The sequence below is a fragment of the Coenobita brevimanus genome, chromosome 1 (genome assembly GCF_032717465.1).
Source record: "Coenobita brevimanus isolate Jiangsu-jjx chromosome 1, ASM3271746v2, whole genome shotgun sequence".
NCBI classification, from domain to species: domain Eukaryota; kingdom Metazoa; phylum Arthropoda; class Malacostraca; order Decapoda; family Coenobitidae; genus Coenobita; species Coenobita brevimanus.
Window position 1 is genome coordinate 8,390,408 of NC_136954.1, and position 23,199 is coordinate 8,413,606.

General features: G+C 42.6%; 1 protein-coding gene across 1 annotated transcript in view; it reads right to left on the reverse strand.

The window, feature by feature from the left end:
- The window catches only part of LOC145413595 (glutamate receptor 1-like), a 211,706-nt gene that overhangs the window by 169,768 nt on the left and 18,739 nt on the right, over positions 1–23,199 (reverse strand). The window contains exon 3 of the mRNA XM_080283285.1: positions 3,768–3,900. Within this exon, the coding sequence (XP_080139411.1) occupies positions 3,768–3,900 (133 nt within the window). The remainder of the gene's footprint in view (positions 1–3,767; positions 3,901–23,199) is intronic.

Consider the following 23,199-nt stretch of genomic DNA (forward strand, 5'->3'; position numbering starts at 1 on the left):
AGCCCTAAGTCTAATGCTTCAAACATAATGGTGTGCTGAATGACATAAATAATCATTTTTAATTTTAATGTTTTCCCATCACATGAAACAATATTACTGCCCATACTGAAACATACTATTTTGTCTTAAAAATGTCATACATGATCTTGTGCATGTCACCTTAGATCATCACAGTCTATAAGCCGACAAAGTTTGATGACTCAAGCTTGAACCATTCATGGGAAATTATGTGACATTCGGAATATCCAGAAAAGTCAAAATTTTTTATTCCATGTGATATGAAAATAATCAATCGACTAGAACCATACTCCTTTCCGCAACGCGATCGCCTTAAGACTATGCCGCAGTAAAACTTCGGCTTGCTAGTTAATTCGGTGCTGAGACAGCGTCCCAGAATCCGTTTCCTTCATTCTAAATAATATCCGTTGATCCGGTTGGTGGATTACCATCACATTTGTCCAGAAGAAGCTGCCAGCTGGGCAATTAACCTGACAAAGTTTGAAGGCTCTAAGCCAAAGACCCTCCAAGTAATGGTCATTTAATTTTTAATTAGAATACTAACAAAAACAAAACAATTGGGTGGGAAGCTTTAATAATATATATATATATATATATATATATATATATATATATATATATATATATATATATATATATATATATATATATATATATATATATATATATATATATCTCTATATATATTGTGGTAGGTGGGGGCGCTCACCATCCACTCACTCAATATAGTGCTGCTCTCGGGTGTCTGCCCTGTCCTCTCCTCCATACTTCTTTCCTTCCATCTTCTTCTGTCTTTCTTTCCTTCATTCTTTCCTCGTCTTTCTGCCTGCGGGTGACTTTACACTCCCTCTCCTTTCATTCCTTCATTCTTTCCTCTTCCTTCTGCCTGTGGGTGACTCTACACTGAGTGACAAGCCAAATAGTTTCCTGTACACCAGGAAACCATTTACTACGCTGGGTGGTAACCATATAACCAAATTTTGGCGCCTGGTGGTTTAGTGGGTAATTATTGTGCTCCAATCGGATTGAGCCGGTGAAGGTTTATATCCAAGGGATGGTTGGGGTTTATTGCTCACTTAATGCCATTCAGGGATGAGTGAGGCTGGTCACTCTCATCTTAAATGTCAGGACCAACTGCCTAGCCCCGGGCTCCTACGCTCCTCATGGGGCAACGTAGGATTGGATGATGGATGGATGGATATATATATATACAGAGAGACAGAAAGAGTATACATAGATTGGTAGATAGATAGATAGATGTAGATATATATAGATATACAGATATAGATATATATATAGAATTATACATATATACTGTATATCAATCTATCTATCAATGTATCTATCTATATAAACAGATGGATAGATAGACATATATAGACAGATAGATAAAGAGAGAGATAAACAGACAGATAGACAGACAAATAGACAGACATGTAAACATATACGAGTATACTGTGTATAGATAGAAAGATAGATAGATAGACTGATTGACTGATAGGCAGATAGATAGGTAGATAGACAGATAGAGAGAGACAGACAGATAGACAGAGACAGACAGATAGACAGACAGACAGATAGACAGCCAGACAGACATGTATACATATACGAGTATACTGTGTGTGTGTGTGTGTGTGTGTGTGTGTGTGTGTGTGTGTGTGTGTGTGTGTGTGTGTGTGTGTGTGTGTGTGTGTGTGTGTGTGTGTGTGTGTGTGTGTGTGTGTGTGTGTGTGTGTGTGTGTGTGTGTGTGTGTGTGTGTGTGTGTATCGTTTCGTTTTCGTTTCGTTTTTAAAGGCTCCAACATGCTTGCATGTGTCGGCCTTGGTCACCTAATGGCGGCTCTCCACGCTGCACGATCCATTGCAGCCTCCCTGTTCAGTCCCTTAACCCTAAGGTCACACTTAATGACCTCGTCCCATGTCTTTCTCGGTCTACCCCTCATAACCCCACACCCAATATTGACACTTCTCACCTTCCTCACCCAATTATCATCCCCCATCCTCTCCACATGTCCAAACCACCTCAATCTACCTCTCCTCATCACAACATCAATACACTCCAGTCCCATCCTACCTCTCAACTCTTCCATTGTAAACCCAGCCCCTCCAGGCCTTGGACGCAGGGACGCACTGCACATCCACCTAATCATTGTCATTTCTGTACGTCTGAGCCGGCGAATGTCTTCCTCCTTCACTGCCCAGGTCTCACTGCCATACAGCATTACACTCCTAACACATGCTGCATACAAAGACCCCTTAGCACGTAGGGAGAGCCCTCTCAGTGTCACGAGAGGCAAGAGCTCCCTGAACTTCTTCCAACCACTTCTCATCCTTGCCACAGAGCTAGCTCCAGCCCCACCTCCAGCACACGTCTCCCAAATAACAAAACTCTTCCACACACTCAAGAGCTTCACCAGCAAGTTCAATCCTTTCACGTCTGACGATCTCCACCTGCTCACCCCGGCACGCCGTACACATAAAATCAACATTATCTCGCAGTCTACCTCTGATACCACTACATCTCTTATGCACCCATTTATCACACACACCGCACAAGATATATATATATATATATATATATATATAAAACACACACACACACACACACACACACACACACACACACACACACACACACACACACACACACACACACACACACACACACGCACGCGCGCGCGCGCGCGCGCGAATTCCTTCAGCCTAGCTTCCACGAACTGACTGATGAGACCGATTTCCCGAGGTCAATGGGTTCTAAACGATAATGCAGTTAACAAACACCACCACCACTACCACCACCACCACCACCACCACCACCATCACCACCACCACTACCAAACAACAACGTTAACAACAACACCCGCTATAACAACATTTATATCACGACCACCACCACCAAATCTACAATAACAAAGTCAACATCAACAACAACCATAAGAACAACATTACGACCACCAACACCACCACAACCACCACATCAACAACAAAATCAACATCAATAATAATAATGAAAATCATACTACCATTAAGCAGTTTGTTTGGGGATGTGGTGGTCATGTTACTTTGACCTGTTCTCAAAAATAAATGGTCAAATCCTTGGCTGGCCGTCTATCTCTCATCCAAGTTTGGTTAAAACTGAATCACAGCTGTAAGAGATTACCTGTACACTACCTGTAAACTTGGTCATTTCATCACAAAGCAAGTTTCAAAATCAGTCAGTGACAGAGTTCCACAGTGAAAAATTTGTCAGAATCTACAAACCCACTGGACTGAATGAGGTCAAAGAAATGCCATGTACAAGTAACGATATTGTATGCATTCACCTAACTGTGCATCAATCCATCCATCCAACCACGTAACCATCTATTCACCTGTTGTTTCCCAGAACCTTAGGATGGCTTTAGTTATAACTAAGTGCTTAAAAATTCATCCTTCCATACGGGTGAATATCAAGCTACTTGTTGCTTTTCAGCCTCCATGTAGAGATAGTAGTATTGTAACTATGCACCGAACATTGCATTCCTTCATCCATCCATCTAGCTACCCATCCACTCATCTGCTGTTGCTTTCCAAGGTCCTAAAGAAGGCCGTCACATACAGCTATGAAAATAGCAATCTATCTATCCATTCACCCAGATAACCATCCACTTATCTGCTGTTGCTTTTCGAGGTCGTAAAGAAGACCAACACATATAGCTATAAAAATAGCAACCTAAACATGCACACATCCAGGTAAACCATCCACTCACCTGCTGCTGCTTTCCAGGGTCCTAAGGAAGGCCAGGGCATCCTGGGCCGACTCAACACGCCTCACCACCCGAATCTCAAAGAACGCTCGGGCTGGTCGGAGAGACTGGTAAATCTTCTGGAGCCGTAGGAGGCCTGGGTGAAGACAAAAGAGAAGAGATGAATCAGCAAGTTCTGAAGCTGGGATAAGAAGGTACAGTTGGCAATATATGAACCTGGTACAGCACCAATGTGTAACAGAGGTATACTTGACAACCCTGACAATCACACATTTTGGTGGCACAGACTTGGATGAATGAAGGAGTTACATATTAGTTGAACTGACCAACTACCTGTGATGCGTGAACGTCGGAAATAGCAGGAAGACCTCCACTTCACACAGACACTGTCCCAGGTTCATATGCAGCCAATTGTGCATATAGTCTGAAGTCACGTGTCACGAAAGAGGATGATATACTGGTGGGGATAAGTTATAGAGATAGGAATTTCACACACACACACACACACACACACACACACACACACACACACACTGATCAAAACATACCGTGGGATCTTGCTTCGTGAGTCGCGGGTGTATTCCGAGCACCAAACAACGCTTTCTCTAAAACTGTACTCTAATATTAAACCTGAATTTTTCTCCTCCATTTCAACTCTCTCTTCAGCTAGAAAAAGTCGTCTGGAGGCAGCAAAACTTTAATATGATGTCACCATACTGAAGAGATATTTTAGGACTAAATGTAACTCCTCTGATTTAGAAAAAGTCTCTCCCGTGTGAGACAAGGAAGCGACTATCTTTAAAAATGTGTAAAGGCGAGGAAGAGCTACTGAAAAAAAAAATATGAAAATTCCCAGGAACTCGGTTAATTAAGCGCATCGTTATGGCGGGCATGATAAGAGTGGAAGTCGTAACAGCAATAATATGTCTAGTGATAAAAAGTTGTGAGGGCAACTGTAATGTTCAGTCACATGAGCTGGCGCAGTTTCAGGGGCCATAATACCGGGGAGGAGGGGAGGGGGAGCATATGAAGCAGTAAAGCCGCATGTAGTGCTAAAGACGAGGCACAGTCAACATACACACCAGCACCACAACATAAATTTAAACGAGGATGTGTCATACACTTTTAAAAACTCCCGTACATTTTTAAGATTTAGTCCTCAAACACATCATCATCATCATCACACCGAAACATAAACCTGGGTGAAACATTAATTTATTACTCCACTTTCAAGTATTTTCAAGTTACAGAAAATTGAAAGTCTTTTACTAGAGAACAAAATCATAAATACGACCAGCACAACAACTTTCTGCGACGGGTATGAACTGGTGTGTCTGTGCGTGTGTGAATATATGTGTATCTATCTAACAACTGTATTCCGTACCTGAAGAGGGTCTGAATCCGACTGAAACCATTTTATATTAATAAGAAAATGTGCATAGGTAAGTCAAAATATCCAAAGCTAGAAGCGTATTTTGGAAGGTGAGTGTTAGATGGGGGAATACATGAGTATTGAGTTAATGAGGAAAGTAGCTAGAAGCATGTGATGAATACTGTGGTGATTATCGACACTTGTTAACACTCAGATCATGTGAGGTTTCACCAACGGAGAGTAAAACAATGCAGAGTTAACCAAACATATGTTAGTGTGCCAGGTGGTCCAAGCTTAACATTGATGAGAGAGAGAGAGAGAGAGAGAGAGAGAGAGAGAGAGAGAGAGAGAGAGAGAGAATTATAAATCAATATACACTGACAGAAAAAAAAAATGGAAAACTGGTAGTACAGCATCCGTGCCAACCAACTGGTCTAGGGGCCGAATATCAGACTGCATTGTGACCTTGACCTTCGACTGTTTAACATCAAAATCGAATGAATTCTTGCATATCCCTTAACACTTCCACCAAGTTTGGTTCAAATAAGATCAAGAATGTCTGAGCTGACTTTGTCCAGCAATACTGACATTTGACTTCACTGTGACCTTGGGCTATGACTGTTCTCAGCATCGAATCTCTCCATCCTTCTTTTGACCACAAGAAAATGTATTCAGATGAGCGATGTCTGAGCTCAATGACGTTCAGACATCTACCCTAATAAGATCGCTGGTGGTAGAATGAAAATTATAGACATCATTTTTGTTAACTCTCCTCTGAATAATATTTCTGGTGATTGCAAAAAATAAACAGAAGGCACCATTTCACTTACCTCTCCTCTGAAAAAAAAAAAAAAAAAAAAAAAAAAAAAAGATTGGTTGTCATGAGGAAAAAGTAGACATCATCTCTCCTGAAAGACGAAACTCAAAACTGGTCAGTTGTCTCCAGTTTCTCTTATCATATGTTTTGCTACTTACGAGATTGGGAAGATGTGAAAAAAAGGAGGAAGTGGGAAGAAGGACGGAGAAATATGAAAACTGGGGAGACAGGTACAGGGTTACAGCTCTCTCTCTCTCTCTCTCTCTCTCTCTCTCTCTCTCTCTCTCTCTCTCTCTCCTGTACACGCCAAAGCTCCACTTGCATATCCCTTGTTTTATTTCACGCATAGTCATTACAATAGCATATGTGGATACCCAGCCATGACATGACCCCTCTTCACTACTCTCTCTCTCTCTCTCTCTCTCTCTCTCTCTCACACACACACACACACACACACACACACACATACACATATCTTCTTACGTCTTCGATCAAAAGTTCTTTTCCGGCAGTCCACGAGAGCTCCAGCAAAAGTATTCTTTCATCCGGGCTCTACTGCTGAAGAGTGTGTGTGTGTGTGTGTGTGTGTGTGTGTGTGTGTGTGTGTGTGTGTGTGTGTGTGTGTGTGTGTGTGTGTGTGTGTGTGTGTGTGTGTGTGTGTGTGTGTGTGTGTGTGTGTGTGTGTGTGTGTGTACTTCGAAAATATAAAAGCATTCCAACCAATTTGCAAGACAAAGAAACCTCCATATTTTTTATTTATTCGGGATCGCTTTGTTTTTCGTAATTCGTCACTTTAATATTCAGTCTTATACACAATCAAGTTTTTGCTCTTTGGATCCGTATTCATAAACTCTTGCCTGAACATGAAAAAAATGCAAAATATAGTTCGTCATTGGGTTGAAGAGGATAAGTTGTGCATCAGATTGCTTTTATATATATTTCTTTTCCCTCTTACAGTTATCAGTTCAAACTCTCGTAAGGTTTTGTATAAGACTGGTTGCACGTACAGTCACCAAAAGGACTGTCGCCTTTCTTTCATCCATGGGCTATGGAAATCAGTACTGTGAATCCGCCAAGTCCATGGAGAGAAAAGCATGAGAGGTGACAGGACTTTTGTTGCCGACCGTACATTTGTCTTCACGCATACAGCTATTAATACTTTACAGCTTGTTACCTCTCCTCAGTTAAGGTTATAAATATGACTCAGTATATACATGTCATTCTTACAGCAACCAAACAATTCTCAAAATATAAAGTCCTGTAAGTAAGCCTTGTACATGATTTTTTCTACACAGGAGATACCTAAAGGAAAAGAAAAGGAAATAATTGTCGATAATAGTTAACTTTATGACCTGTTAAACCTGTAAATGGGTTAGGAGTCTACACATACAGCCCCATGTACATATTCATTATCTTCCGAGGTTAAGCCCTTCACTCCGAAGACGTATCTACACAATAAAAGTTCGTGCACTGGTGTGTGAAAAACTGCTTAGTTATCACGCTGCTGCACAATCTCCTTCCACTAAGTTCTTGGCCAACAGGAGGCGGCAAACTTGTGACGCTGCCGCTCTAAGCTCTGCCCACTACCCTAATTAGCCAATGGGAGTGCTGGTACCCATGATGTTCCACTCATTGGTTCCTTTCATTGTGACCAGCTTCCCCACACACCCCTACACAAACATACACACAAAACCATGACCATAACATCCATTACCACTACCACCATTTTCACACACCGCCCAACTATCACCATACCCTTCACTAAAGTCTCAAGTAACTACAGTCACGGCTAAAACTACCACCACATTCCCACCACCACAACAATAAAAACAACAATAAAAACATCAATATCAACAAAACCCACAAAAATACTACTGCAATAACCACAATTACAACAGATACTACGAACACAATAATATCCCCCGCCACCACCACCATCACAACAACTAGCCTACATGTGACCACCATCATCACACAACCACAACCACAACAACCACACCAACAGCACCAGCACAACTACTATCACCACAAGTATCACCACAGCTGTCTACATTTATTCCTATTTCAACCCATATTTGAACAAATTTTACAACCACACATTACCTCCAAGTACAAGAAGTTATGTAAATCTTTCTTAACATCTCTGGTACTATCAATAAACAAGTGAACTTTGCTATATAATGTAAACAATTATTCCAGGCAAAAAATATCAAATCCATCTCTCTCTCTCTCTCTCTCTCTCAACTGGCCACTATCGCCCTTTCCTCAGCTATCAATTTGTGTCTAGCACGAGAACAAGTTTCTACTGGAGAAATGAGGGGAAAAAATGATGGGTAATCCCCTTCTGTCGTCACAAAGGCCAACACAGCCAGAGAGGATCGCTTGCAATGGAGGGAGAAAGGAAAGGCAGGGGGAGGAAATGAAATGAGGAGGAATATACAGTAGGAGGAATACGGATGGATGGAAGGATGGATGGGAAAAAGTAGAGATATGTAAGCTGGAGTGGAAGGAAAAGCCACTACAAAAACAAGTGAAAGGAGTGGCTGACAAGGAAGAAACCAAGAAGGGAGGTAAGGAGCAAACCAGGGAGGGAGAGAAGGAAGAAACCAGGGAGGGAGAGAAGGAAGAAACCAGGGAGGGAGGGGAGGAGGAAACCAGGGAGGGGGGAAAAGAAGGATTACTGAAGGAATAGGGACGTGTGGGAAGGGACATAGAGAGGTAGAAGGATTGAAGGAAAGAATGATTACATAAGGCTGATGAATGAAAGGGAAGGGATGAGGAAAACATGAAGAGAGGTGGTGAAAGAGATGGAAGAGAGGCCGCAAAGGTGGTGGTGAAAGAGATGGAAGAGAGGCCGCAAAGGTGGTGGTGAAAGAGTTGGAAGAGAGGCCGCAAAGAAGGTGGTGAAAAAGATGGAAGAGAGGCCGCAAAGAAGGTGGTGAAAAAGATGGAAGAGAGGCCGCAAAGAAGGTGGTGAAAAAGATGGAAGAGAGGCCGCAAAGAAGGTGGTGAAAAAGATGGAAGAGAGGCCGCAAAGAAGGTGGTAAAAATGATGGAAGAGACGCGGCAAAGAAGGTGATGAAAAATATGGGAGAGGCCACAAAGAAGGTGGTGGAAAAGATGGAAGAGAGGCGGCAAAGAATGTTGTGAAAAATATGGGAGAGGCCGCAAAAGAAGAGTGATACTAAGTTCAGAGTGGGGGAAGAAGGGAGGGGTGGAGGCGAAGGACGAAAAATTTACTGTGAAAGGAAAGGAAGGAAGAAGAAAGGAAGAGAAAGTAGTACAATAAGTGGGAGAAAAAAACTGAAATGGAGAGAGAGAGAGAGAGAGAGAGATGGGCAGGACTTTGGGATTCAGCTGAGACCATTAGAGAAATCCACCGAGATCAGGAACGTCATCTGTCATCACCACTCATTGTCATCACCACCCACCGTCATCACCACCCACCGTCATCACCACACTGTCATCACCACTCACTCTCATCACCACTCACTGCCACCACCACTCACCGTCATCACTATCAACACTCACTGTCATTACTGTCACTATTCAATCATCATCATTCATCACCATTCATCACCATCACTCACTATCACCACCATCATCATCACTCCCTATCAACACTGACACTACCACTGTCATTATCTTCACTGGCATCACTCAGCACCCCTCACTACCATCACTCATCACCATTCACTACCATCACTCATCACCATTCACTACCATCACTCATCATCACTTACTACCATCACTCATCACCACTCACTATCATCACTCATCACCACTCACTACCATCACTCATCACCAATCACTGATCCGACCACAACCATTGTCTTTATTCAGCTCAGTAAAGCCTTTTCTCGTTAAAGGACTTATTAAAATTCTCTTGCATCGTTTACAGCAAGATACTGTTTTTTTTTTTAATTCTTGCTATCACGAGACGAATTTGTTCACGCAATTCTAATGTTTTCCTCATTTATATATCAGTCACTCAGATATTTCCCTACTTTAATTTATCACAATTTACTTTCATTTTTTTAAGGAGTGTCATTTTGTTCCACTGTTTCTTCAGTATCTTTACCAAGCACAATATTTGCCTCTCTCTCTCTCTCTCTCTCTCTCTCTCTCTCCATTAATATCAGTTTAGTTCTTATTGTCCTGAGAACCCAGCTGGTCTTCGCTTGCTGGGAGGAGGAGGAGAAGGGGATAAGAAAGCATCAGGGGGAGGGAAAAACAAACGAGAAGAGTGGAGAAGGAGAGAAGGTGAAGACAAAGAACAAAGATAACATAAACGATGGAGCAAGAGTGAAGAACGCAGTGAAAGGCAAGGAAGAGGGCGAGATAAATGAGTAGAAAAGACTGAGATAAAGTGGAGGTGATAAAGGAAGAAGAGCAAGAGAGAAGGATGGTGTATGAGACATGGAAAATAAGAGCAATATATTCAACAAGAACGACGGAAAAGCAGAAAGGAAGAGAGGGACGAGGAAGAACAAGGGAGGGAGAAACAAAGACAAAATACTCAAAGAGAGGAAGGAAACGAAAATAAAAGCGAGAAAGAGGACGCAGACGAAAATGTGAAAAAAAAAAAAAAAAAAGAAAACAAGGTAGCCCAGGGACGTAATTTTTGTTTTAATTCTGTCTTAATTCTGCTCTCTCCTGATGACATTTTTTCTTCACTTTAACCCGCTTGCAGTCGCGTCTTTTGTTTTATTCCAATTTACACCAGATGATTTTATTTAGTTGATTACACAAGACTCAGAAGTTCGTATTCGCATCGGTTAAAAACGCTCCCTAGCACCTCGTCTTTTGCGATTTATTTCTGAAGACGGCTGGTTAATATAAATTTGTAACATGCTGAAAAATGGTGGAACTGGAATGATTTAAATGACACAGAGGAGGATAGTAAGGAATAATAAGTAAATAAATCGCTTAGGAAGGTGTTAGGGAACTTCCTTAACCAATGAGAATACAAGCCAGAGAATACTTTCACTATCAGCCCCTCTATGGTCGAAACAAGTCTAGTAACCTATTATCTGACAATTTTATTCAGCTGAGAGTAGGTTACTGGAGTCTGAGTGGTACGGTTTTCACACTGGAGGGGTTAGTCTTCATTCTTACCTACAGCGCCAGGCGGTTCTCCCAAGCTAAAGAAAATCGTCAGGTCGTAGCAGGAACAATGAAAGCCAGATCCCATCAAACTATTGGCTTTAAAGATAGGGAAGAGATAAGGAAATAAAAGGATAAAGCCGATAACAGGGAAGAGAACGGAATGAATGGAGAAATAGTGGAGCAGAAACCTGGTTGTTATCCCCGAAGTGCTAAATGAATGCACTGGGTATACAGCAGAATATGAAAGCAAGAATGAGTTGCTGAAAAAATGTGAGTGTGAATTACAAAAGAAAGTGAGATGGTGCAGGGAAATAGGGAAGGAGGCGGGAAGGGAGGGAGGTCAGAGAAGAAATAGGTTGGGCAAGAGAATTGTTCCGTAAGAAAGGGAATCGATTTGTCTCCTTTAATTAATTCGGGATTAAGGCTTGACTCACGCTTGTCTTACCTTACCCCTCTCTCTCTCTCTCTCTCTCTCTCTCGCGCACCTTTTTCCATCTCTATTACTCTTTCTAAACATTTCCTCACCTTCATTTTCACTTCTTCCACTTTTAGGTGTATTTCCTCACCTCTCAAACGTTTCCTCCACTCTCCCCGCCTCTTTTATCCTTCCGCTTTTCTCTCTCTGTCCCTCTCCATTTTTATACTCCTTGTTTCGCTTCTTCCACTCACATCGTTCTTTCAGTCCTTGTATGTTTTTTATTTTTCTCTACTTTTTTCTCTGCTTCCCCAGTCCCTTTTATCTCACTTTTCTTCCATTTTCATCTTTTTTTCATCCCCTTTCCCTTTCCCCTCAATTTCAAGTCTCTACTACTTTATATCGTCAAATCAACAGATGTTTTGTTTCTCTGAGCTTTATTTTCTATCATCTCACCGCCCTCTCAGGCTCCTATGACTCACACTTAGCTGATCAGAGTCTGGTGTTAGCTGCCGTAAAACACCGGAGTTGTCTCGACCATGCGGAGGCTAATCATTTCAGTACTGACATTCCTAAGCTCTAACGAGTTACAGATAAATAACTTCTCCCTCGTTAGATGAAAGAGAGTATCAGAGTTTTTCCGATCATGAAAGGGTCAATATTTATTTCAATTTTTGCATTTCTTCACTTCGTTTTATATTCTTTTGACAAGTGGCAGCATCTCTAGGTTCGGCTTTGTCCATTTGTATCTTCCTAGTGATTTTCAGACATGCATTACTCAACTCCCACAGACTTTAAATACTTTAGTGAAGCCACACCACACATGGGACCCTCGCACAAGGCCAAACAAAATCCTCTTCCCACACCACACTACACCAAGGGCATTAACAGAAGGGCCCCGTAGCTTTCCCACCTACTTTTTTGTACATGTCTTTTAATCACTTTGCAATATTCATGAAGCCACTTACACCAGTAATGAAGGAAACAGCCCACGCATGTATTCAATACGGACGGCGGACATTATGCCGAAGTGGTAACATGTGAAAGCTTTTGGCACCTGGGAGAACTGCTGGACCTCAGGGAACAGGCTATCAAGTCTATGCCCAGAGTTGGCCACCGTGGTGGAAGACAGCCTCACTCAACCCTACGACTCCACCCACAGAGGTTCCTCCCTGTAAGCTTCCAGGCACCAACTCTTCCCATTCCAAGTGTTTCCCGGCAGGAACGATCAACTTGCTTCAGCCATAAGCTTTGCTGTTTCCCCCTTGGTCTTTTCACTGCAGGCTGACTCTTTCGGACATCACTCTACGGGAAGGATAAGCCTATGGAAACGTGCCACGTGCCCACACCAGCTGGCGTTCACACATTATGTAGATGATAGACCACGCGTCACAGAGAACAATTGCTCGTTACGCAGCCAGTAATCATCCGAGATCCTGCGAAAGCATTTCGTAGCAAAGGTGTTAATTCGCCAACCATAGTTGCTGATCAGTGTTCCTGTCTCGCAGCCATAATTTAAGAAAGATGCGTATCTATAGCCTTCTGCATAAACACAGACAAACTCAAATGCTGGATCCGAGTGAGTCCTTAACGCCGTATGCCAGACCAATGCGACAGGAAATCTCACCATTCGACGCACCATTGATATGGTGCACACTACAAAAATAAGTGACTCTGTCCTCACCACACGCCTGGGACAGAATGCAGTGTGTCATTCAACAAGCCACCAAATGCCTGGATCTTGGTTTTGGCCATTGGAGACCTACAGCCCCTGTGGCTGTACCTCCTCGTGAAATGTCTTGAGAGCATTCAGGATTGCCTTCTGCGACTCAGCTAGTGTAAGTGCAATATCAGCAAAGTCAAGGTCAGTATCCATAATAGTAATAGTAATTCCGATCCACAGTCGTGTTGTTAAGGGGTTAATGACGGCATATCTAACATTTCCAGCATAAAAGCTCTCTCCTAAGCTGGGCACAATCGTCTGGAGGCATCGGGAAAGAAATAGAAATGTGGTCCTCGGAATGAAGGAGTCATTTGTATGTTATTGCTGTATATCGATTGGGTTTAAGTTATATGGTCATATTCTAAATGGCTTTAAGGGCTTCGCAACACCTCTTCCTTTACAATTTATTCTCCAAATTATACATCCATAATACCTTGTATGTTACTGCTGCTAACTATGTCAATATTTACATGAAGTAAATGATCAACAGAAAGATAAGGTATAATTTTCCAGATAACCCACTAAAGAAAAGGTGACTTCCTAGATAGCCTTCTCGCACCTCTTTCTCGTCTATATATTTCTGCAGTTTCTACGTATCACGTTCTGTTGATACATGTCGATATCACAAAGATACTGCAAGACAATGGTCAGGGTTACTGAGCTAAAAAAATCATTAAGGAAACGGAGATGTGATGCCTTTTATGTACTGTGAAAAAGGAAGAGGCAGTCCAAAGCCTCCTATGCAAGCAAAATTAATAAGGACATGTCTCGAAGGTTCCTATGCCGCGTACACTCAGCAAGATGTGCAACTAAGCTCTTTATGCTCGTTGGTTAAGGAAGCTCCCTAACAATTTTTCCTGAGCGACTTTTTTTTGCTTATTATACCTTACTCACCTTATCCGTGTTACATAAATCATCCTAATATCGCCACACACTGCACAAATATCGTACAAAAGGATATTAACCAGCCATATCCAAAAATAAATAACTAAGGAAGAGGTGTTAGGGAGCCTCGAAACACCACGAGAATAAAGGCCCAAGTCTGCTATATAATCCAGAATACTGACGTCAGCACGCACACCACAACATACACTTGTCGCCTTGAAAACAAATATTAGCTTCTGCACATAAGTTTCAACCTCGTGTCCGCTAATTACCCCACCGGCCACAACATTATTTAGTGGGGATTTTCACGCTAATCAACTCTCAGGCGTGGGACTGGAGAAGTGTGAGAAATTAAGGGAGGAGGGGGAGAGTTGGAGGAGGGGAGGAAGAGGAGAAAGAAATTAAAGGGTTGATGGAAGGGAGGGAAGGAACGGTGAAGCGAGAGGTTTGAAGGGAAGAGAAAAGGAAGATGATATGAGGGGAAGGAGGAAGAGGGGGACTGAGAAGGAGTGGAGGAAAAATAAAGGAGAGGAGGGGAGGGGAGGAAGGGAAGGGGTGGAGCGGGACGAAGAGGTGGGGTGGAGCGGGAGGGAAGGAATGAGGAGATTGGGGGGGGGGAGTATAAGATTAGGGGACGGCAATGGGATTGAGTTCAGAGGTGAAGGAAGAATAAAGGGTCGGGGAAGGAAGGGGAGGAGACGGGATGATGAAAATAAGTATGGAGAGGGGAAGGGTAGAGAACGTGAATAGAGAAGGGGAGAGAAAGTGAGGGGAAGGGATTGGGAAGGGTGGGGATTGGGAAGGGAAGGGACTGGGAGAGGATGGGGAAGGGAGATAAATATAGAAGGGAACTGGAAAGTGGGGAGAAGAGGAGTGGCGGCGAGAGGAAGGTGGGAAGCAAAAAGCTGGGAAGCAGGAAGGGAGGGAATGAAATGGAGAGGGAGAGGGAAGGAAAAATAATGGGAGGGGACAGGAGGGAAGGGGAGGGGTGCGAATGAGGGAAGGGAAAAATAAAGTGAAGGGGAGGAGGAAGATGTTACGGGAGGAAGGTAATTAGGGCGTGGCCTAATTTATAAGTTAATTACTTGATGTACGATGAGATAGTGTTATTACCTGGCTGGCCGCTGTGTGTGTGTGTGTGTGTGTGTGTGTGTGTGTGTGTGTGTGTGTGTGTGTGTGTGTGTGTGTGTGTGTGTGAACCCTCTCATAACCAGAACAGCTCTAGTATTTTGTCGGGCAACCACAGACGAATTTCTTCAGTCAAGAATTGTTATCAACCTCAGTCTGTTTGGATAGGGAGACCCATCAACCGCAGGTAAGCAACCGCCCCTGCAGGCCTGTCCGTCCAGTGAACCAGTGTTACCTTGTGACTGTCGCGGGGCGCTGGGAAAAGTGTGGAGGCTTGGTTCCTGGAAGGATGATGCATTTGCGTCGCTCCAGCAGTTAACAGAGGTATCAAGGCAAGTTTTACATCGCCCCGTTATACAGTATGATGGTTACCATCACACGCTAATGGTTTCCTGGCTTACAGGAAGCCATTTGACTTATCACAGTGTAGAGCCGCCTGATGAGGAAAGAAGAGTAATACAACGTTATAGAAACATAAGAGAAAAATAGGAAGGGAGGAGGGCAGGCACACGTAATGATAAACGTCAGGAAGAAGTAGGCAGCACTACATCATGTGAGTGGACGATGGTGGCCACCAGTTACTACCTTCAGGTAAGTCAGGGAAGCCTCTGTGTTATTACCGGTACAGATGATTCTCTCCTGGCCGGCACAACACTGCTTTCCTATTCCAGTACAACCCAGACGATTTTATTCAGCACAGAGTGAGTTCCAGGAGCCTTGGTGATAAAATTCTACGGGCACTTCACACCCATACCCAGGTAATGAAAAATGCAGGTGGACTGGATGTGTGCACTGCCTCAAGAAAACAAGACTTTTAGCCTACGTAAAAACCGAAAGGCAGAAATGTGTGTGTGTGTGTGTGTGTGTGTGTGTGTGTGTGTGTGTGTGTGTGTGTGTGTGTGTGTGTGTGTGTGTGTGTGTGAGAGAGAGAGAGAGAGAGAGAGAGGGCAGGGGGTTATCACTGTAGTCTGCCAGGAGTGCCAGAAGTCATTTACATTCTCAAGAATTCTGAAACCGTTTCATCCGGAAAAACGCATGAATAAGAAACAATTCGAAAGAAAATGAGAAATATAGCGAGAGATAAGGAAAGGAAGATATATATAAGGAGAAAAAGAAACATTGCGGGGGATCCTAAAGTATGCGAGAAAAACAGTGAGTGAAAAACATGATTCTCTCTCTCTCTCTCTCTCTCTCTCATCATCGTCACTATCACCATCCTCCTCCTCCTCATGATAATCATGATGGCAACGATGATGATGATGATGATGATGATGATGATGATAGAGAGAGAGAGAGAGAGAGAGAGACTAACTGTGAGAGGCGTTTACGTATTCAAGAATTCTGTCTGTATGAAAAACTACAAAAAAGGTGGAAAAAGAAAGGCAAGGTAAATCAAGCGATAAATAAAGAAAATGAAACCAGTAAAAGTGTGAAAGATACAGTCCCCCCCCTCTCTCTCTCTCCCTCGGTGTGGCACTGGGATTGAGGGACTGGCGTTTACATTCTTAAGAATTCCGAGACGATTCGAGACAGATCCCAAGGTCCCATTCATCTCAATACTCTAGGACACACGAGAAATTGTTTTACCTTCTCTTATTTCCTTTCCTTGTCTTTTCTTTTTTGCCTAGTTATTCTATTCCATTTTTCCCTCCTTTTTGTTTCCCTGTTCCGTTATTCTCCTAGTATCTTTTTATGTTTTTACACATAGTTTTTTTCTAGTTGCTGCTGCTGTTGTTCTTTTCTTCTTTTTGTCTTTCATTTTCTCATTCTCGTAATCTTCCTTCTTTTTCCCCATATGCTTCTCTTTATTCTTCTCCATTTTCTTGTTTCTTTTTCTTTTTTCTTTTCCTTCTCCTCCTTTCATGGTTTGAGGCAGAATCCACGAACACAACACCCAACTTCACTGATTCTTCTTCTTCTTCTTCTCTTTTCTTTGTCGGCTTCTCCTGTCGTTCTACTTAATCTATATTATTTCTCTACATATTTCCTCTCCCATTTCTTCTAATAGCCTTGCTTTCCTAGTTTTTTTTTTTTTTTTCTGTTGTTCTTGCCAATATTATAGTTGATTTCCTCCTCCTCATATCATCATCATCATCACAATCATCTTTCTTCTTTCTCTTCCTCGTCTTTCTTTCCCTATGTTTAAAGGCACATGCCACGGTTCCATTCATCCCAACAAAATATGTTACCGTACTCAAATTTACTTTTTTTGTTCATATACTTATTTCTGCAAGTCCGTTTCATTTTCTCGTTTTATTACGTATTGATTTTTTTTTCCGATTATTTGCCTCTCCATTTTCTTCAGTTATCCTCAGTTTTCTCAATAGTCTTATCCACTGAAATTCTCATCCTTTTCATTCTTTTATCCTATTATTCTCCTTTTTTGGGGGAGGGGTGCACTACTGAGATGGTTTGAGACACAGCTCGTTAACTTGGGAGGCTCTATGACCTATTCTTTACAAATTTATCTCTGCTTGTGACACGTTATTAATCTCTCACTTTATTTAAGCAATCAACGTCAGTATTACAATGACATAATTAGCATACAAGAAAAGAGTAAACTTTAAAAAAAATCGCTAAGGATAAGGTGCCACGGAGAGTCCTGAACAGATAGGAAAATGATTCGCACCTTATTTCTATATTTTAACTCCTCCTTCACCATCATCATCATCATCACCACTATCACCGTCATCACTATCACCATCACCACCATTAACATCACCATCATCAGCATCAACATCACCACCACCACCATCAACACCATCATTATCACTACCATCACTATCACAACCATCAAAATCAACATCACTGACTCACTTAGATCACCACACCAGAGTGCCTTATTCCCCCCTCCCTCCCCCACCAAACAGATTAAGTAAAATGCTGAATATTATTTCCTACCGACGGCACGATGCCAGAGCAATTTTTTTCAGTCCCAACCTTCCCTAAGAATGCGAACAACAAATCGATGTACAATCCAGGTCCCCAATTATAGAGCTGGGTAAACAGATGCCATCTTGAAACACCTCGCCCAGGCTGAATAAAATCGCCCGCAGGTAGCAAGAATGAATTGAAAAAATGGGCCATCGCAGTGAAGGGGTTAAGGGTAGTGAAGGGAGGATTATTCTGAAGAGGTGTGAGGTGGAAATATCGTAAGGGAAGGAGAGGGAAAATAATGAAATGCGAAAGACGTGAGAGAGTTCGACTGGTTCAAGAACTTAACTCAGGTTCTTCTAGTTGGCAGCTGGATGTGCTAACCAATGCACCAACGGCTCTTAATATTCTACCTTCCCTCCTTTATACTACTGCCATCACTTCCGCCATCACCACCAGATGACTGACTCTACCCACCAGCAATATACTTCCTCTCCCTCCCCTTCCAACCCCTCCCCTTCCCCCTCCCCCCCTCCTGTCTTGCTCCCTTCCACTAAATGCTTCCCTTTTCCTTCTCCCCTAACTTCTCTTTCGTCTCCCCGTCCTCTCTCTCCTGCTCCGAAGTCCCCCTCTCCTTCCTTCTCCCTCCTCTCTCTCCCCTACCCTCTCCATCACAATTCCCCGTCCCCCCTCCTCTAATTTCCTCTCCCTTCCATCTCTCTCTGCTCCCCTTCCCACCTCTTCCTGTTATTCCTCTCCTCTACCTTCTGACGATTCCTTCCTTTCCCTTCTTCCTCCTCACGTCCCCTCCTCTCATTACCCCTCCCTCCCTTTCCTCTCATTCCCCTCCTCTCCTCCACCCCTTCCCCTCCCGCCATCATCGTTCCCATATCGAAATAAAACATCTGACAGTAGCAAGATTACTGATAATTACCATCGCTTTATACTGATGACGTTGTGAATGCCTATAAGCCCTTCAGTGCGGTAACGTATTTTTTTCTTGCCATTATCAGACGGTTTTTCTGAGCCTAGGGAAGATTTTTGACACTGGAGGGGTTAAATATCGTCACCCTCATTAAAAAAAAAAAAAAAAAAACTGCCCGTCATTTTTTTCTACTTTTCGGGAAATCGAAAAAAACTTCATTTTCTTAATTTTCAATAACTTAGGCAGAAACTTGAGGCGTATTTTAGACCACTCACGCACAAGATGAAGAACTGATTTAGGCAAAAATCCAAAAATCACCGAAAAATTACTTAGGCAGTTTTTTTTTTTTTTTTTTTTTTTTTTTTTTTAATGAGGGTTACGATATGCCTTCATTAAACAAGAAACAACACTCAAGAGGGTCCAGCACCCGCGCCCACACACTGGACTAAGGGCCGAATACTGGCGTTACCCTGTGACCCTGACCTTCTACAGACTGCTCCTGAATTAAAGTTATTTCATTCCTCCTGCCATACCATGAACCCTTCCACCAAGTTAGGTCGACATCGGATCTAGACTGTGTGACACCCCTGCCCCCTGCCCCTGACTTCTGACTTTTCCTTGTGACATTCGATCGAAATTGAATTTTTCTATCCGTGCCTATCATGAACCATTCCACAAAGTTTGATGTAAATCGGAGGAAATTATTTAATTCAGCCTTGCCATGCGACCTTGACCTTTGACCTACTGTTCTCAATAACAAATGGTCAACGTCTACTTTGACCCTTAACCCAACTCCAAAGTTTGGTCCAAATAAGATGAAAACTTGTAGTTTTGTTCATACACAGGTGCATGGGTCGAACTTTGACCTTGCCCTGTGACCTTGGCTTTGACCGATTGTTCTCAAAACCTAATCTCTTTGTTTTTGCTTTATCCTCAACCATGCAACCAAGTTTGGTCTAAATCGTATCAGAACTGTTTAAGTCAACCTTGCTGGGTCAAGTACTGACCTAACCCTGTGACCCTGACCCTTGACCTATTGCTCTCAAAAACCTGACTCAAACGCCTCAGGTAAGTTTGGTTAAAACCGCATAAGAGCCATCCAAGTTATTTTGTTCACACTGGTGTAGTCAGCAACGATACAGATGACTCATGTGTTTCATCACCACCATCATCATCATCATCATCACAAGCTTCAAAAATTACCTTAAAATACTGGGCGTTTATATACATCTTCACTTAGCAAATTAAACCCTAACACTAATTTTTTTCCCCGTTTTAATATCGAAATAGCTTCAACTATAAAGGAGGATACTGAGGCATAATCTGCAGGAAAAATCGCTAAGGAAGAGTTGTTACGAGGGCTTCAGAGACACTTGGAGAGCCATCGTAAACCTAACTTTTCTACATATCTAGGGAAGAACTGGGGCTTTGCAAAAACAAACACAGCCACTCCAGCCTTTCGACACTAACATACACAGGATTTGTCTTTCCTTAAACACACCCCTTCTGATTCGTGCTTAGCCGGCATGGGGAGGGATTAATTCTACCTATACCCCTCCCTTCGCTGACAGATCCGGTTGTGCAGAGGATCACTTATATACATGTGTCACACTCTTCATCAGTCAACAGCAGCATCACCATCCTCCTCCTCCTCCTATCATCATCATCATCATCACAGACAGCCCACTCACAATGAGCACCCTCTCTCTCTCTCTCTCTCTCTCTCTCTCTCACGCAAATGCCACCCCCCTCGTTCCTCCCTAAGCCATCATTCATCACGCTCCTCTCACCCTCCATTCCACCACCAACTGAGTCAACTCCCTGTGGTGAAAGATATTTGTGTGTGTGTGTGTGTGTGTGTGTGTGTGTGTGTGTGTGTGTGTGTGTGTGTGTGTGTGTGTGTGTGTGTGTGTGTGTGTGTGTGTGTGTGTGTGTGTGTGTGTGAGAGAGAGAGAGAGAGAGAGAGAGAGAGAGAGCATGGTCCACAGCAGACCTGAATTAGACCAAAGAGGGGACTAGCGCGTGTGGTCATGAAAGTCAGCTAAAATTCCACTGCCTTTGAATTACAAGGTCAAGCTAAATATTATTATTACAAGGCAGATTAGCGGTAAATATTCTATAGCTGTTAAGATACGATGGCGCCGTGTTAAAAGAAACTTATTTATACACTAATTTCATCGTAGCTAAAATTTCATAACAATGATCTGGAATAGGCTGAAGTGGAGCAGAGTTACAGTAGAATATGATAAACTTAAACAATACATGCTTGTCAGAACCCAAAATTTGACTTAGGGGAGGAGTAGGGGACGAGTGAAATGTTTTTATCCCGCAACAGCTAAAACTACACTACAGATGGATTACCAGGTGAAGCGGAGATACCATAAAACTGAAATGGTATATGGTAAAGCTAAAACAGTAGATAGTAAAGGTAGAGTAGTATACAGCAGATCTAAATTAGACCTGGGAGTCGGGAAGTAGAGAGGAACTACCCGGTGAAGTCCGGTTAATACAGTAAATGATGAAGCTAAAACAGTGTATGGGAAGGCTAAAAACAGGACATGATAAAGCTAGAGTAGTGTACTGCAGAAATGAATTAGACCTGACAGTCGAGAAGTAAAGATGAACTGCCAGGTAAAGCAGAGAATATATGATAAAGCTAAAACGCAAAATGAAGCAAAAACAGCACATAGCAAAGCTATAGTAGTATACAGTAGACGTGAATTAGACCTGAGAGTCGAGAAGCTGAGATGAATTACCAGGCGATATAATGCATGATGAAGCAAAAACAGTAAATGTCAACGCCAGAACAGTAGATATTAAAGTCAGAGTATACAGTAGACCTTAATTAGCCCTAAGAGTGGAGTAGAGGGAGGAGTGTAGCCTCATGCTCCGGTGACAGCAAAAATTCCGCTACACCAAAAGGCCATTACTGGGTGACTCTATGGGGCAGCCTCACACAGGGGTAAAACCATCTCTTTTTATCCCTTTATGAAAACCTTTATTGACAGTGAAATTAGGTGGGGTGTCGTGTGGAGAGAGAGAGAGAGAGAGAGAGAGAGAGAGAGAGAGAAAGAGAGAGAGAGAGAGAGTAGTGTAGTGTAGTGTAATGTGTGTGTGTGTGTGTGTGTGTGTGTGTGTGTGTGTGTGTGTGTGTACGGGGATGTGTAGTAGGGGAAGAAGAGGTGTAAAAGCGAGGCGGGTAGAGAGAAATGGAGGGTGTTAGGCAGTGAGGGGAAAAGTGGAGAGGAAATGATGGGTCTGGAGGGAGAGGGAGAGGGAGAGGAAGAGGGAGAACGAGGACGAGGAAAGACCATATCAAGTATTCTCTGTTCAAAACCACTCCATCCTGTGGTGATGTTTATATTCTAGTCCTGTTGCCTCCAGACGATTTTACTCAGCTAAGAGAGAGACAGCTGGTTGTGCAGGGCTAATGGCCACTTTCTAGCTCCCTACAACAAACACGTCCCTCCAAAACTGGACAAAATTGTAGGGTAATATACTCTTTTCACTCTTACTTGGCTTAAAAATACCTTCTCTCCGCCTTGAATGTTGAGCTGTAGAGATAAGATTAAAATATGATGATATAAACGAAGACATATCACGGAATGGATGTAAAGCCGTAGTATTTTCTTTTCCCTACATATCTGGTAAGTGAAATAAGCTACCTTACATTACGAAAAAAAAAATTCAGACAAGACTAAGAAGAAAAAATTGCAGATCATGTTATTCTATTCGTTTATCTTGGACTAAATATACTGTCTCTCCATCCTGAATTACTCTCTTCATCCTGAATTACTGTCTCACCATCCTGAATCTCTCTCTCTCCATCCTTAATCAGTCTCTGCATCCTGAATTACTGTCCCTCCATCCTGAATTACTCTCTCTCCATCCTGAATTACTCTGTCCACCCTGAATTACTCTCTCCCCATCCTGAATTACTCTCTCTCCATCCTGAATTACTCTGTCCATCCTGAATTGCTCTCTCTCCATCCTGAATTGCTCTCTCTCCATCCTGAATTACTCTCTCCATCCTGAATCACTCTCTCTCCATCCTCAGTGTATAGCTATCACACAAAAATATGGTGCTATACCCTGTCCACTTTACCCTGGCCTAAAATGAAGTAAAGTAGACGCACTGGAATAACAGCGATCTTTACGCTTGTTTAATCTCTCTCTCTCTCTCTCTC